The sequence below is a fragment of the Balaenoptera musculus genome, chromosome 4 (genome assembly GCF_009873245.2).
Source record: "Balaenoptera musculus isolate JJ_BM4_2016_0621 chromosome 4, mBalMus1.pri.v3, whole genome shotgun sequence".
NCBI lineage: Eukaryota > Metazoa > Chordata > Mammalia > Artiodactyla > Balaenopteridae > Balaenoptera > Balaenoptera musculus.
In genome coordinates, this window is record NC_045788.1 from 144,885,276 (window position 1) to 144,900,430 (window position 15,155).

General features: G+C 50.5%; 1 protein-coding gene across 1 annotated transcript; it reads right to left on the bottom strand.

Moving 5' to 3' along the window:
• Positions 1–5,360: 5,360 nt before the first annotated feature.
• On the bottom strand, positions 5,361–12,020 carry S100B (S100 calcium binding protein B). The gene is made up of 3 exons (XM_036849938.1): positions 11,931–12,020; positions 8,894–9,032; positions 5,361–6,669 (listed from the first exon to the last, which is right to left on the bottom strand). The coding sequence occupies exons 2-3, from the start codon at positions 9,029–9,031 to the stop codon at positions 6,529–6,531; spliced, it is 279 nt and encodes a 92-aa protein (XP_036705833.1). The 5' UTR covers position 9,032; positions 11,931–12,020; the 3' UTR covers positions 5,361–6,528.
• Between the last annotated feature and the right edge of the window lie 3,135 nt (positions 12,021–15,155).

Consider the following 15,155-nt stretch of genomic DNA (forward strand, 5'->3'; position numbering starts at 1 on the left):
CCACAACTACCGAAGCCTGTGAGCCTAGAGCCCGTGCTCCGCAACAAGAGAAGCCACCAAAATGAGAAGCCCACGCACCTCAACGAAGAGTAGCCCATGCTCACCGCAACTAGAGAAAGCCTGCGTGCAGCAACGAAAACCCAATGCAGCCAAAAATAAGTTAATTAATTAATTTAGAAAAAAAGATGTAATAGGTTCTGGTTCAAAATATAAAATGCATATACAAAGCTGTAAAAAAAAAAAAAAAGAACAGCAGAATATACATTCTTCCTAAGTACACATGGAATATTCTCTAGGCTAGGTTGTATGCTAGGCCATAAAACAAACCTCAATAAATTCTAAAAAGATAAAAGTAATACATAGTTTGTTCTTCAATCACAATGGAATTAAATTAGAAATCAACAAAAACTTTTGAGAAGCTGAGAAATATGTAGAAATTGAACAACACATTCGTAAATAAGCAATGAATCAAAGAAGAATTCAGAAGGGAAATCAGAAAATAGTTTGAAATGAATGAAAATGAAGAATGGCATGTAGCTAAAGCAGTGCTTAGAGGTAAATTTATAGCTGTAAATGCCTATATTAAGAAAGGTCTCAAATCAATAACATAAGTTTCCATCAAAAGACGCTGGAAAAAGAGCAAATAAACCTAAAGCAAGCAGAAGAAAGAAAGTAATAAAAGAAAGTGGAAATTAATGAACTCGATAAGAGAAAAATAATAGAGAAAATCAATGAAACAAAAACAAGTTCTTTGGAAATATCAACAAAATTGACAAACCTTTAGCTAGGTTGACCAAGAAAAAAGAGAAGACTCAACTTACTAGAATCAGAATGAAAGAAAGGACATTACTATTGACCTTACAGAGATTTAAAAAAAATTATGAAGGAATACTATAAATAATTGTATGCCAACAAATTAGATAACTTAGATGAAATGGACAAATTCCTAGAAAGACAAACTATAGAACTTGACTCAAGAAGAAACTAACAATCTGAATAGACCTATAGCAAGTGAAGATATTGAATAAGTAATTTTAAAAAAACAACAAAATACTCCCCACCCAGGTGACTTCACCACTGAATTCTACCAAACATTTAAGGACAAATTAATACCAGTTCGTCACAAGCCCTTCCTAAAAATAGAAGAGAGAACATTCATTTAATGAGGCCAATATTACCTGATACCAAAACCAGACAATGACATTAACAAGAATAGAAAACTACAGACCAATATCTCTTATGAATATGAACACAAAAATCCTCAACAAAATACTAGCAAACCAAATCCATCAACATACAAAAAGAATCATACACCATGACCAAGTTGGATTTACCCCAGGAATGCAAGGTTGGTTTAAACTGAGAGGCAATTAAGGTAATATACCATATCAATAGAATAAAAGCAAAACCCACATGATCATCCTCAATAAATGCAGAAGAAAAAGCATTTGACAAAATTCAGCACCCTAGGAATAGAAGGGAATTTACTTAACCTGATAAAGGACATTACGAAAATCCCACAGCTAACGTCGTACTTAATGATGAAAGACCGAATGCTTTCCCCCTATGATCAGGAACACTTAGGGGAGGATCACACAAGGTGTAAGAACCAGGAGAAGGGGAAGGGGGTACCCTAGGGTGAATCCACACACCAGCCAACACCCGTTCCTGAGCGAGAACGCTGCAGCCCAGAGGGGGCCGACTGCAGTGAGACTGGCCGGGGACTGGGGTGTCGCTGCTCCCTCCTACCCTCTGCCTCGCACACCGTTCAGTCTTGAGTGAGGCCTGCCCTGCAGGGTGGGCAGGCACAACTCCTCCAGCAGGATCACCCAGGCACACAGTGCTGCCTTGCTAACCTGGTGTTTCCTAACTTCCCTGAGGATGAGACTCACCTGAGTTCTTATTAAGACAGTCCCACAGCCAGACAAGGTCACATCCCAGATCTGGGAGGCCTGGTGCCTGGGATAGTTAACAAGCTCCCAGGGGAGTTTTCTGTTCAGGGCTCTGTGGGGCCCACATGACCCAGTGTCCACACCCAACCCAGCACAGAGGGGAACATTTCAGGAGTGGCCTCCTCTGTGTGCGAGCTACTCCAGGGACCTGCATGATAAGTGAATGGTGCTGGGGTCGGGCTCTGTCCTTGAGGAGGTTGCCAGTCTCAGCCTCGGCTCTGCTCCAGCTCCAGCCGAGAGGCCAAACCTCCCTGCTTGGCCTCCTGCCGATGTGCTTGAATAGCGTGTCTTTTTCACACGCCCTCCTTTGCAAGAGGCCAGTCCTTTCCTCCACAAATGCAGTGAGAGGAGATTGTGAAAGGATCTTACTCTGCCGATTGCTAGCAGACATGCCATGAGTGTCATAATTAAAGGGGTGCAGGACCCTCTCTCTGCTTCAGGATGAGGGACTGGGCACCCCCTGTCCACGCCTGCCTGGCCCAAAGGCCACCCAGCTGCCAGCACGGGGGCTGCCCAGGCCACGTCCAAGCTCCAGCTGGTTGAGGTGAAGGGTGAGAGCCACTGTCCTCCGATCTGTCTCCTGATGCCCAGAGGTCTCCATTATCTGCAGTTACAAGAACCCAAGTTTCCTGGGCCAGAGAGGGATGGATCCCTAAATTTAAATGTCCTGCTCAAGAAAATCTCGATGCTATGAACCATGTAAGTTGGCTGCTGAGGCTCATATGAGACAATTGTCGTCTGAGACCCTGATTTTAATTTTGATTATAATCTTTGCTGTTCGTCAAAACAGACTCGTTTTTCATTGACTTTGAATAAATGTGATAAATTTGAACTGGAAAATTCAAACAAATAAAGTAAATAAAAATAAAACAAAGTAAATAAAAATAAAAACCCTGAAACAACAGCAAACAAACCTCATGGGGCAGAGATGTGGGCCTTCCCAGAACTTTCCGGGAAGAGTTGTCAAACTGGGGCCTCAGCTGGGGGCGGGCAGGCCAGGGCTGAAGGGCCCCCCTTGCCTTGGAGACGAGGGTGGGGTCCTGCAGGTAGCAGCTCACAGGCTCATGGAGCTCAAGGGGCGGTCATGCTGTGGAGACCAGCTGTCCCCAGGAAGAAACCTAGAGTGGGGCCCCCCACTGGCCCATGGGAAACCTCGCTTCCCTTTGTAGCTGAAGGGAAGCAGGGCCGGTGCTGGGGAGGGTCAGGTCTAAAATGGTGGACGGAGTGAGAGCCAGTGGGCAGAGGCCCCGGGAACTGACCCCAGGGCCAGAGAAGGCCGGGAGGGCCGGGGGGCCTGCGCCTACCCAACCTCCACCTCCGCGTCACTGCTCCTGGTTCTCTGGGCAGGGCCAGGGCTAAGGAGGGAACGTGGCCAGGGGTCAGGAATCGCGGTCCCCGCAGGCCTCGAGGACAGGGTACGGCGGGACTGTGCGGCGGTGGGGGAGCCCTGAAACCTCGAGTCCCCCTCCCGCTGTGGTCATGAGTTGAGGAGTCCTCCCTCTGGTGGCAGGAAAGTCTGGCGATGTTGTTGCCTGGACTGCGGGCAGGGGCAGCCGTGCCTGCCAGGGTGGTCCACGCTGTCCAGAGGGTGAAGGGTGGGTCCCCAGCAGGCCCCAGACTCTTTGACAGCACTTGACACTGCAGGGCCAGCAAATGGGATCCTGGCCATGGCCTCAGGGTCTCGCCCCAAGACACTCAATGCTGCTCTCAGGGACAGTTCTCTGGGCAGCTGTGGATCAAGCTGATAAACCGATAGAGCACAGGAAGTCCTGTGAGGCTGAACTGGACCGTGGGGAAGGCAACCTGGGGCAGAGTTCCCCTTGTCCTTTCTCTGAGGCCCTGAGTGAATTGTCTTTGCTCCTGGCTAAAGTCGGGACCTGATTTTCCCTGGTGATGCCTGAGACAGGTCATCCCCGCAACCACATGCCCCAGGCACCCTCCTACCCACCTGGAGATGCCACCTGCCAGGGGCCGTGTGGGACCATCACCACCCATTCATGGAACTAGACGGTGCCTCTAGTTGAGGACAGGTCAGAGGAGGATGAGGGACGTTTTACAAACTGGAGCTCATGGTAGTAGGTGAGAGGAAGCCCCCAGGAGCCCCAAAGATGGCCATGCAGATATGCTGAGAGGCAGCTTCCCTCCTTGTGGTAAAGGAGCATCCCCTGGATGTGGGGTCAGGGGGCACACTCAGCGGCGGCTCTAGGCAGGCTCCCTGGGGGCTGGGGCACTGGGGTTCTTTCCTGTGCGCTTTGGAAGCACAGTGGACATCTGGGAACTGTCGCTTTGGGATTCTTGGGTCAACGGGGGCAAGGGAAGTACCAGCAGAGACTTATTCAACTTGTGGCTAAAGCAGTGATGAACAGAGGCATAGAGACGTGGTTTGAAAGCAAGCTGGAGAGGTACATCCACCGCAGCACCGCAGCCCAGAGCCAGCTCCCCTCCCCATCCCCGTCTGACCTTTCGTGCACAGGCTATGCTGGCCCCTGGGCTGAGCCAGACAGGCGTGGTCCACCCTCCAGGCTCCCCACCCTGGCATGTCCCTGTGTCAACAAAAATTCAACTGGCAATCAAGAAGAAAAATGGAATTTTATTCAAGACAAACAGAGGATTATAACCTGGAAGACAGACAGAAACTCTGAGAACTGTTCCACCTGTTCAAAGTTGATGGCACAGTCATACACTCTCAAGACAAAGGGTTGTACATCAAAATGACATACTGATAATTTGCATAAAGTTCACCAAGGATACATGGTCCAGGTAAGCACATATAAAGTGAGAAGCAAGTCACCATGACCCCCTGCAGAGCTGGTGCCCACTCGGGGCCACTTTTGGTCTCTGACGTTCCTGCCAGGACCAGTGTATTTCCCCTCCCTGGCAACTGGTCCAGAGAGGGCCACTTGATGCCCACCAGGCTGGAAGTTCCTAGCAGGAGGTGGTGAGCAACTGAGGAGAGAGAAGGTCATCCCTCCGGACAGGCACTGCCCCTCCAGCTCCATCCCTCTACACCCTGGCCCTTTATGTCCCTCCCATGGCCCGCCCCTCCCCTTTATGTCCCTCCCATGGCCCGCCCCTCCCCTTTATGTCCCTCCCATGGTCCCGCTCCTTTATCTCCCTCCCACGGCCCCACCCCTCCAGCCCTGCTCCTTTATGTCCTTCCCATGGCCCCGCCCCTCCACAACCCATCCCTTTATGTCCCTCCCATGGCCCCGCCCCTTTATGGCCCTCCCATGGCCCCACCCCTCCAGCCCTGCTCCTTTATGTCCTTCCCCATGGCCCCGCCCCTCCACAGACCCACCCCTTTATGTCCCTCCCCTGGACCCACCCCTCCCCACCCAAGCTTCCTGACCCTGGCCTGGGCGGTGCAGCATCTGCAGCCCTGATGACGCCAGGATGCGTGGACTTCACTCCTTTTCCCAGTTTTGCAGGAATTTAGCTTTTATTTCATGTTTTACGGCTACAGAGGCTTGTTACAGTGCTTTTTATTTAATGCAAATACAAGTGACCAATTAGTTTATGATTTCCAAGTCTGTGTCCTTAAAAAAAAGCAAAACAGAAAAACGGTGGATAAGCTTAATTTGAATTTTCCTGGAAGTAATTCTTAATATTTGTAACTTGATTTATTTGAATTGGTGGATACAGAAGCATAAAGGTCATAAAGTTCCCTGGCTTCACCAACAGCCACAAGCAGACCCTGTCTGCACACAGACAGGTCGGGAATGACCTTCACCAACAGACCAAACACATCCGTCATAACCCTCATTCTACAGGCAGGACAGGAGGCGTGGGTGCTTGGGTACAGCTGTCTCCAGAGGCAGAGCTGAGACCCGCCCCGAGCCCCCTGCCCCCGCTGCCCCACGCCCCATAGAGCCAGCAAAGTGTGATCCTGTCGGGAGAACCCCACTGAATGTAGACGCTTGATTCTCAGTTCTGATTACAGTTACAATGTCAGTACTTGTTGGCTTGTGAAACAGATTTTCCATTTAGAACTGTTAGCATTAACTACTCACTCAATAATCACAGCTCACCTGTAGGAAAGGGCTCTAAATGTGACCATGCTCTTTGGTAGGTGGGACAGACTGTCGGGCCACCCAACCACATTAGGTTTCATTTGCCCCAGTGATGAGCAGATTTAATGAAGGGCAGCCTTTTCAAAGGATGGTGGACAAAGCTTTGTGTTTTTAAATGTAGTGGAGGCTTACGGAAACCACAGTGCTCCAGGCATTTCTGGTAATCAGTTTGTTTTTTCTGGGTTAGGGGGTCTACACAGCCAGGATAGCCAGTACAGCACATGCTTTGTGACTGAGGATTGACTTTCCTAAGTGATGATTACCAAGAGTCCCTGGGGCCAGTCAGCTAACACGGATGCCTAACAGCGCTGAAATAATGCTGGGGGCCACTAAAAACAGCCCTTTGGAAAGAGGTTTCAATTTTTCATTCGCGAAGCAAATCAAGCTCCCTAATTAGCTACGACACAGCTGGGAAGCTCAGCCCCTACTACCCTGCAAGCCCTGCCTTGGCCTCCCTGCCCGACCTCCGTCTCTGCTACAGGAACAGCCCGGCTGCTTTCTCTAGTTCATTCGTGTTCAAAGAACTCATGGCAGGCAGTGGTAACCATGGCAACAAAAGCCATAAATTCCTGGAAGTCGCATTCACCATCTCCATCGTTGTCCAGTGTCTCCATGACTTTGTCCACAACCTCCTGCTCCTTGATTTCCTAAGAGAAATAAGAGCAGTTGTCCAGCTTGTTTCTAAATGAAATATAAGGACATCAAAACATGATCAGAAGTTGGCTGGCTTTAATAATTTGTATCAGAAACAACCTAAGACATGAAATGCAAAATGCCAGAAAGGACTTCTCCTGTGACCAGGAGGCTGTTGGCTGGCAGAAGTCTCTGGGGGTCTGAGCCTTGTCTTCCACCTTCCTTTAGGTCCAGTGGGGCCTGGCCTACTTAAAAACTGAATGGAACAGCCAAGATCTGAAAAACTGCGGGTTGTTTGTGTTAAAATACCCAGAAAAGAATAGTACGGTCTAGATCAGCCTGAGCATATTATATGCAAATGTCTGAACTTCTGGCTCCTGTAAGTTTTTCATTGCTTCTGTGTGTAGAAGGCCCTATAGTGAGGGCTTCCAGTGGATTTTCATGTTTTGAAAGCGGTTTTTGGCTGAAATAACTCTTGGGAACATACCCTAAATTTATTAACTTCTTGTGTCTTTTTGCCACTTGAGTTGCCTTCCAGGTGTCCTGGGACTTTTCCTGACATTCTGCCCAACGTGCAGCCAAGTGAGGTGAAAGAGTCTCAGAGGAACGGACACAGTGAAGGAAAGATGTACACTGAGCGGAATGCTCTGAATAACCAGTCCTCAGGGCAGGAGAGCTTGGCCTGAAGAAGTTGAGTGTAATGTACAGTGGCTGCCTTGGATGTAAAACATGTAAAAGGTTGAGATTCCTGTGGGCATTGGGGTGGGACCTATACACAACTGCTAAAAGATTAATTTCAATTACATGATAGATTTGCCTCCAAACAGAAACTACCTCATAAAACCAGGCCAGCAATGTTCATGATACCTTGATACACTTACTGTGAATTACTTATCTTTTACAAGTTGTGGTTCCCACATGCTAAGCTTTTTCTGTGTTTTAAATCAATAATTAATGACAGTAGCTGCACTTGTTGAGCCGCACTTGACAAGCACTGTCTCATTTCATCCTTTCAACAATTCGTTTTACGGAAGAATCAGGGCCCTTCTTCTGATTGTTAGGTTACGAGGCAGAATCGGGGGGACCAGGTAAGTGAAAGCGTGCGTGGGGCAGCTGCCACTCGGTGAACTTGGATGCCTGAGAAAACCAGCCCCAGAATCAGACTAGGGGGTCCCACCCCAAGCCTGCAGGCCTCTTCCTCTGCCAATGGGGTGTTTGGGTGGGGCGGGGACAGCGGGGTGGGAGGAGCCCTGCAGACATGGGACATGGGGCCTGGGGCTTGTCCTACACAGTGGCCCAGCCTGCCCAGGAGGACAGCTGCCCACCACTGTGTGGCAGGGCCCTGGCCTGGGGCTCTCGTATCTTCCCCGGAATTAGCTCTTGGTCAGACACTAGTGCACTGGTTCATGGTCTGGCCATTTCCTCTGCGTGTGACTGGTCACTTCAGTGACCTTGGTTCTGGGCACCAAGGGAAGGTCAGGCACCAGGTGGACTGCAGTTCATTGCCTCGAGGACACGGGGCTCATGCAACAGAGATAATGCGTGTGGCTGATCCGAGGGCAGTGGAGGCAGCGGGTGGGAAAGCCTGGACACACGTCCACCAGAGCAGGAGCTGCCAGGGCAGGACGGGGCTCATTGGGCGCCCTCACGCAGCTTCTCAAGTTCCCCTCCAAGGCCCCTCACCCCACAGAGCCCCCTGCAAGGCCCCGGGGCCTCTCTTGTGAGCAGCTTGTGGCCACTCAGTGATGCATCAGGTCGTGGGGCCTGTGCCTCTCCCAGCATCGACCGAGCTGAGAGCTCAGTAACGTCTGCTGAGTGAACGGCATCTTATCACCATGTAACCATGTAGGAAAAGCCGAAACAGTCCTTTTCCCAAGAACAAAAGCTTATTTTTTAACAGCCTTCTTATATATTCACTGTGACCCACAGTAAGTCATGAGTACATCCTTAGATTTTTCAGAGAAAAGGCAGTATTATTTGGAACCTGTACTTTTGCATTTGAGACAGCAGTTTTTCCTTGATGCTCCTACTGCACACAGAATGAATATGGTGGGGCCTACCTAAGCCAGCCTCTGTACTGAGGGCTCATCAGTGCAAACACGTTTTCAGAAACAACCTAGGAGTCCTGACACTGACCTGGAACCACCTTCAGGGCAGCTCAGAAGAGAAAGTGGGCAGGTGTTTCACAAGCAGACAGGAGAGCAGATTAACTTGTCAGTTTTAAAAAGCAAGACTCACCTCTAAAAAATGCGAAAGCTCATTGTTGATGAGCTCCTTGAGTTCGGACTTCTTCAGCTTGTGCTTGTCACCTTCCCTTCCGGAATATTGATGGAAGACGTCAATGAGGGCCACCATGGCCTTCTCCAGCTCAGACATCCTGGGGGCCACAAAGAAAGATGCCTTCTAGCACAGAACAGTTAAGGTGTTACCTACTCAGACCTCAGCCCCCAGGGGGCAAGACGGCCTTGGCTCACCTCCCCTTTTGGGCTCAGAGGGGTGCATCTCTCCGGTCACCCCTTGGGACCACTCTTCCCCACCCCCGTTCTCTTTACTCTGTTCCCACGCCCTCTGGCTTCTGGTTGGTTTGGCCAATGGGAAACTTCAGCCAAAATACAGAGGCAGAGCAGTGAAGGGGCTTCGGACTGACTCCTTCCACCACCCCCCCCCCGGAGGCCCCCTCTGCCCTGGCTCCAAGATGAGAGGACAGAGCAGGGGAGCAAGCTGTTAGAATGAACTGCGGTGACTAGGAACCAAATGAGGATACGAAAGTCAATAGGGTCCCTATGCTCTGTCAATGAACAATTAGAAAACATAGCGGGAAAGTCTTATTTTACAGCAGCACACACGTATTACTAAGAATAAGTTTAGCAAGAAAAGTGCAGGTCCTTCCAAAAGATACTAAGGTCATAAAATGTAGGAACTTACTTTCCTTCGAATGGATATATAAATTTAACTCATTTTTTAAAACTCAATTTTTAACAAAAATGTCTATGGCATTTTTTTGTTTTTTGGATGGGTGAGGAACATGACCAAAAAACAGCTGTAAAATTCAACTGGAAAAATAAGTATGATAGAATTGCCACAAATTTTTTGAAAATGAAGATCAAGAAAAGGTACCTTGACTACCAGAAACACACGTGTATTATACGGTCGTCTGACGAAGCTGTCGTAGGGAGCAGAACTTGCCACCCCAAATGTCTCTTTGGCATGCAGATTATTTTGGGCTGAAAACGATCAAGGCCCTGAAGTTTCAGGAAGAAACACTGACCTTCCCCCTTAGCTGCCTGAATCAGAATTTAGATGGAGGGCCTGTTACGGGAATGGACCACTCACTAGAGATGTCAGCAGAGAATATGGGCCAGGGGTGGGCAGGGGAACTCTTAGAGATCTGAGTCCACTCTGTGTCCCATCACGTCTTCATGGCACAGCAAACACTGCTTTACCAAACATTTGCTTTTCCATCTCCGTCTGAATTGCTTTCCTCCCCTTTGAAGTCCCAGACCACCCCCACCCCCCAACAGCCTCCTTTGTCTTTAGCTGATCATGGTATTTAAGGTGAAGGTCTGGGGCATTTTTGTGAGTGACTCAGTCTTCCTGGGTCTCTCCCACGTATGCATGTTATTAAACTATGGTTTGAGTTTCTCCTGTTAACCTGTCTCACGTCTATTTAATTCTTAGACCAGCCAGAAGAACCTAGAAGGGTGGAGGGAAATGTCTTCCTCCCCAACACCAGCCCTGAAGCCAGAACAAATGGGCCGGAGGCTGGGCCACTGCCAGGCACTTGGTATTCATGGAGGCGTCGCCATCCACTTCTCCGCACTTGCACTTATGGAAGCAGGAGGCTTCCATCTCCCGTCCCAGCGCATACCTTATACCGTGGCCTGCAACCTAAGGAAACAGCTGTTCAACCCTGGGAATCAGGCAGTTTACAAAGGACTGCTTGTCAATTGTTTCACAGAACTGAGACACTCAGCGAGAGAAATTTGCCAACTTTTGGCCTTGAGTTCTAATCATTAAAGAATCTTTGCAATGTCATAGTTAAAAATAAATAAAAGAATTATGTCTAATTTTTGCAAAACCATTCCTGGGTTGAATATCTTTTGCATCTTAAAAATAAATTGGAATATAACATTAAAATTTTTATTTTTGTTTCTGATTTTCAAATGAAAAAGGATTGAGGATTTTTGCCTTGGCCTGATCTTTGCTAAATTCACCCTATTAATAATCAGTATACTTTGTTTTGCTCTAAGTCCCTAAAAATCAGATATATCACACATAGATAGAATAATGCAGATGGATTAAAATCTTTAACATTTCATACATTCTTATCCTTTGCATTCGTTTTCAATTATTAATTTTTTTTAAAACAAAAAACCCAGGAAACTTTCACATGACCCTTATGCTTCTCAAGCTTCATGATGATTTGGGGACGGGGAGGCTAAATTACTTTCTGTGTGAAGTATGACTAGCGGGATTTTTTTTAAAGGAAAGGCATAAAATATATAACCCACATGAGAAAACTCCATAAAATGTGATTTTCTTCATAACCACACTACAAATTAACTTTTTAAAGTTTTTCCTGTTAAATTCTTCCCAATTGATGATTAAAGGTTGTCTTTTAAGAGAAATGGAAATCAAATATCCATGTTTCCCTTTCACTTCATTCCATGAATGTTCCACATTAACCTTTTATTTCGAAAACAAGAGAACTTTTGGGGGTTAACTCCTCAGAAGGACACATCACACAAGATGTGAGAGTCCCTCTGGGCAAGCGGCCCTATCTCCCCAAGAAACTGTAAGACTGAGGAAGGTGAAACCCGCCGTAAACCGCAATTTCTTGGGCTCGATGTGGAATTTACTTGCAAAGGCCCCCTCACTTGCCAGGTGTTGTGGTTTCTGCGCGGCGTCCAGGGCGCCCTGACATTTGCGCGGAGCAAGGCAAGACGCTCGCTCGGAGCATCAGACCACCTGTCCTTCTCCGCGGAGGGACGCAAACCCCTGGTCTTCAAGGAGTTAAGGAAGAGGCCCGTTTGCAGCAATCACCTGAGCCACCAGACGTGACGTTTCCCCGACTTGTGGCGACAAAAACAGGCAGAACGTACCTCTAGCTGCCCCGAGTTGAGGGAGCCGTGTCCACAAAGCAGTAGTAAGAGTCACACTTTTGAAATGCTGCCAATTATCCTAAAGGAGTTTTTAAACTACCACCCAGTTCCCAAGCCCACCCTCCGGGCCCTGCCCCCAAAAGACCAGAGCAGGTTCCCCTGAGGGTCCTCACGTCAGCGGTCCTTGGTGGTCGCTCCTGGAACCTCCTGGCTGCGGCGTCCTGAGTAGCAGGAGTGGGGCGGAGGCAGCCTCTTATTCGTTCCCTGGCAGGGGCGGGGCCGGCACCGTCCCCCTGCGGGCCAGGCAGCCAATGGGGGCCGAGGGCGGGGTGGTGGGCGGGGCCTGCGCGTCAGCTGGCTCCGCAGCCGGTCGGGCGGGGGGGCGGGGGTGCTGGGGCTGCCGGGCTGCACACAGGGCCGCATTGACGGCGCCACCGGGGACTCGTTGGGGAGCCAAGCCTGCACTCGGGCCAAGGAAGAAAAAGGCCCGTGGGGCAGAAAGCGGGGAGTCAGCTTTTTGTGCTGTTTTTAAATTTATGCATGAATATTGATGTTCCTCTAAAGGCAAGGATGGGGGTGGGGAGAGGAGACGAACTATTGATTGAAACCGACAAAGCAAATGTGCAGCCAAGCGCAGGCTGAATGCGGGGGATTCAGGGCCCGCGAGCCGGTTTCCAGTGGGGAGAGCCCTGAGCTTCGCCCCTGCTCTGGCCCCACTAACCCTCAGGCGGGACGCCTGTGGACATCAGTATCCCGAGCTAAGCCACTGGCCCAGCGTCTGCAGGGACTGAAATGTGGGGCGAATAGTTTAATATGATCGCGGACACATGCCAGGCCCACCCGAAGGCCTCCCCATCCCCCCGGGGTGAGTGGCCGCAGACTGTCAGAGCAGCACAGTGCCCAGGCACGCCCTGTCCAAATGCTCTGGTTTAGGGGAGGTGCAGGCAGGGGTCCCTCACCGAGGCCTCACAACCAGCCAAGGTAAGTCAAGTCCAGACTCCCCACTGCCGTCTTGAGAGGCTCCCTACAGGCCTTCCTTTAGACAGATTATACAAAGCGCACAGGCCCCAGACTCATCAAAGGACGTCTGAACCAGAATCAGGCCCTCTGCTGACTCGGGTTCACAGTGGCCGCGGAAGGGTCAGCACACGAGGATGTCTGTGGACACAGCTGTCTTGTTCTTGGTACTTTCACTAGCTTTCCCTATCACAGTGGCTACACGTAGGGGAGCCAGCGCAGGGGATTCTGCAGTGGCCAAGCATGTCTGTCTTGACTGTACATTCAGGCGCTGAGAAGTAACTACAGGGGCGCTCTGTGCACCAGCGGGGCCCCCCGTGAGTGTGCTGAGACTCCCCCTGACCACCAGAGAGTCCTCCTTTGACTGGTGGGTCCAGGGCCAGTTTGCGGCCCCAGGACTTAGCATCAGCTCAGAGCCCGTATCTGAGGATGCCATCCTCGGGGCCTCACAGCACCTGAAAGCCCGTCTCATCCCGATGGGCAGCCCCTCTCCTCCCTGTGGGCCCTGGAGCCGGGCGGGACGCAGCCTGCACTTGGCTGTCCCAGGAGGCCGAAGTCTGCGCCCAGAGGGCAGGCCCTGCGCTCACGAGTCCAGTAGTTGGATGAGAGAATTCCAAACTATTTTTTTACTCCTGAGGGAGCAGGCTAAAGTTCTTCTTGTGCACACTGAAGGGCAGACCCAGAGTCCAGGACGTGGCTAAGGCCCACAGGGGTGGCGCCTGGCACCCGTGTGAAGCCCCCAGAGCACAGCTGCTCCTTTCTCGGAGGCGGGCAAGTTCTGTGCTTCCCCGAACAAGCCTGCTCTCCCTGTGGGGCAGCTGAGGAAGCAGGGCCAAAGCACGTGGCTCAGGTCCCAGCTACGGGGTGTGGGGACAGGCTGGGGACCAGGCCGGTCAACTCAAACCCAAGGCTCATGGCCCAAGCTATTTCCAGGCCATACTTCTGGGACAACTTTCCCTTATCATGAGAGTGAACCAGAAGCTGTGTGTCACCCCTGGGAAATTAATGCCCCGATCAAAGGGTTGGCACAGCAGGGGGCGATGCTCATCACAAACCCATTTAACTTGCCACTTTGGCCTGTGCAGAAGCCGCTGGGTCTGGGAGGCTGGCTGTGGACTCTTAACAAACGCAACCACCCTCAGCTTCGACTGCAGCTGCTGTGCCAGGTGAGGTGTCTCCCACAGAGAAAGTCGACACAGCCCCAGCGCTTGGTGTGCAGCTATGGATTCACTAATGCCTTTTTCTTCAAACCAGTTTCCAAGGACCACCAGCAGCAGTTTGCTCTTACCTGTCAGGGCCAGAGGTGCACCCTCAGTGTCACCCCAGGGGCATGTCAGTTCTGCTCTAGGCCAGACACTGTCTGCAGAGACCTGGACCACGCACGGGCCGCTCTGCTGATGACGGTGTGCTTGTTGGGTCTGATCGGAAGGAAGTGGCAAGTACTGTAGATGCCTCAGCAAGACATATAAAAACTAGAGAGTGGCAGATAAGCCCCACAGAAATTTAGGGCCCACCACCTCAGAGAAGTCCCTGGGGCTCCAGTGGTTCAGGACACATTGAAATATCCCCTTCACATGAAAGACAAATTGCTGCATCTTGCACCACCTGCCAGGAAAAGAAGCACAGCATTTAGCTGGGGTTTGGGGAAATTAGATATGCCATACACTACATTTGCACATGCTATTTCACCCATGAGGCTGGCAGTGCCAAGTGGGGACCAGAGCAGATCTAGGCTGTGGTACAAGCTGCTTCACCATTAGTTCTCAGGACCCAGCAGATCCGACGATATTCAGAGTGTCTACGGTGCCCTGGGATTGGCACGGACCCTCTGACAAGCACCAGCGGGAGATCCTAGCACAGGAGTTTGGAAAGTCAGTGTCCTCTTTGGCAGCTAATGATTGTCATTTCAAGAACAGCTTCTGGCTTGCTGTTGGCCTTAGTGGAGGCCTCCCAAACACCTAACCCAGGGACCTCAGGAGACCACGCAGCCCAAGTGTTGTCGGACCCACCTCGCCACAAGGTTGGGCGTGTCACAGCAGCGTCCCATCAAATGGAAAGTGCAAGAAACATGCGTAGGCACTCAGACTCCTTGGACACCAACTCCTGTGGCATCACCCCCCCTCTCAATCCACGTCTGGGGTCTCCAGGGTGTTTCTTATAACCAATTGGCTGTGGAAGAAAAAACTTGAGCCTGCTTTCTGGGGGGTCTGCATGACATGCTGGGACCACCCCGAAGTGGCCAGAAGCAGCCCTGCAGCCCCACGCAAGGGTTACCTGGAAGGAGACAGGGAAGGGAGGTCCTCTCAGGGCAGAACTTGGAGTGGTTTGTTTGGCTGTCCATTGTCAGGCGTGAGACGTGGCTGGAGCAGGGATCTGTATTA

Excerpts from the sequence above, each read along its gene's own strand:
- S100B (XM_036849938.1), bottom strand. The coding sequence starts at position 9,031 with ATGTCTGAGCTGGAGAAGGCCATGGTGGCCCTCATTGACGTCTTCCAT. Across the intron at positions 6,670-8,893 it reads AGCTTTCGCATTTTTTAGAG|GAAATCAAGGAGCAGGAGGT; the intron begins GTGAGTCTTGCT and ends TATTTCTCTTAG.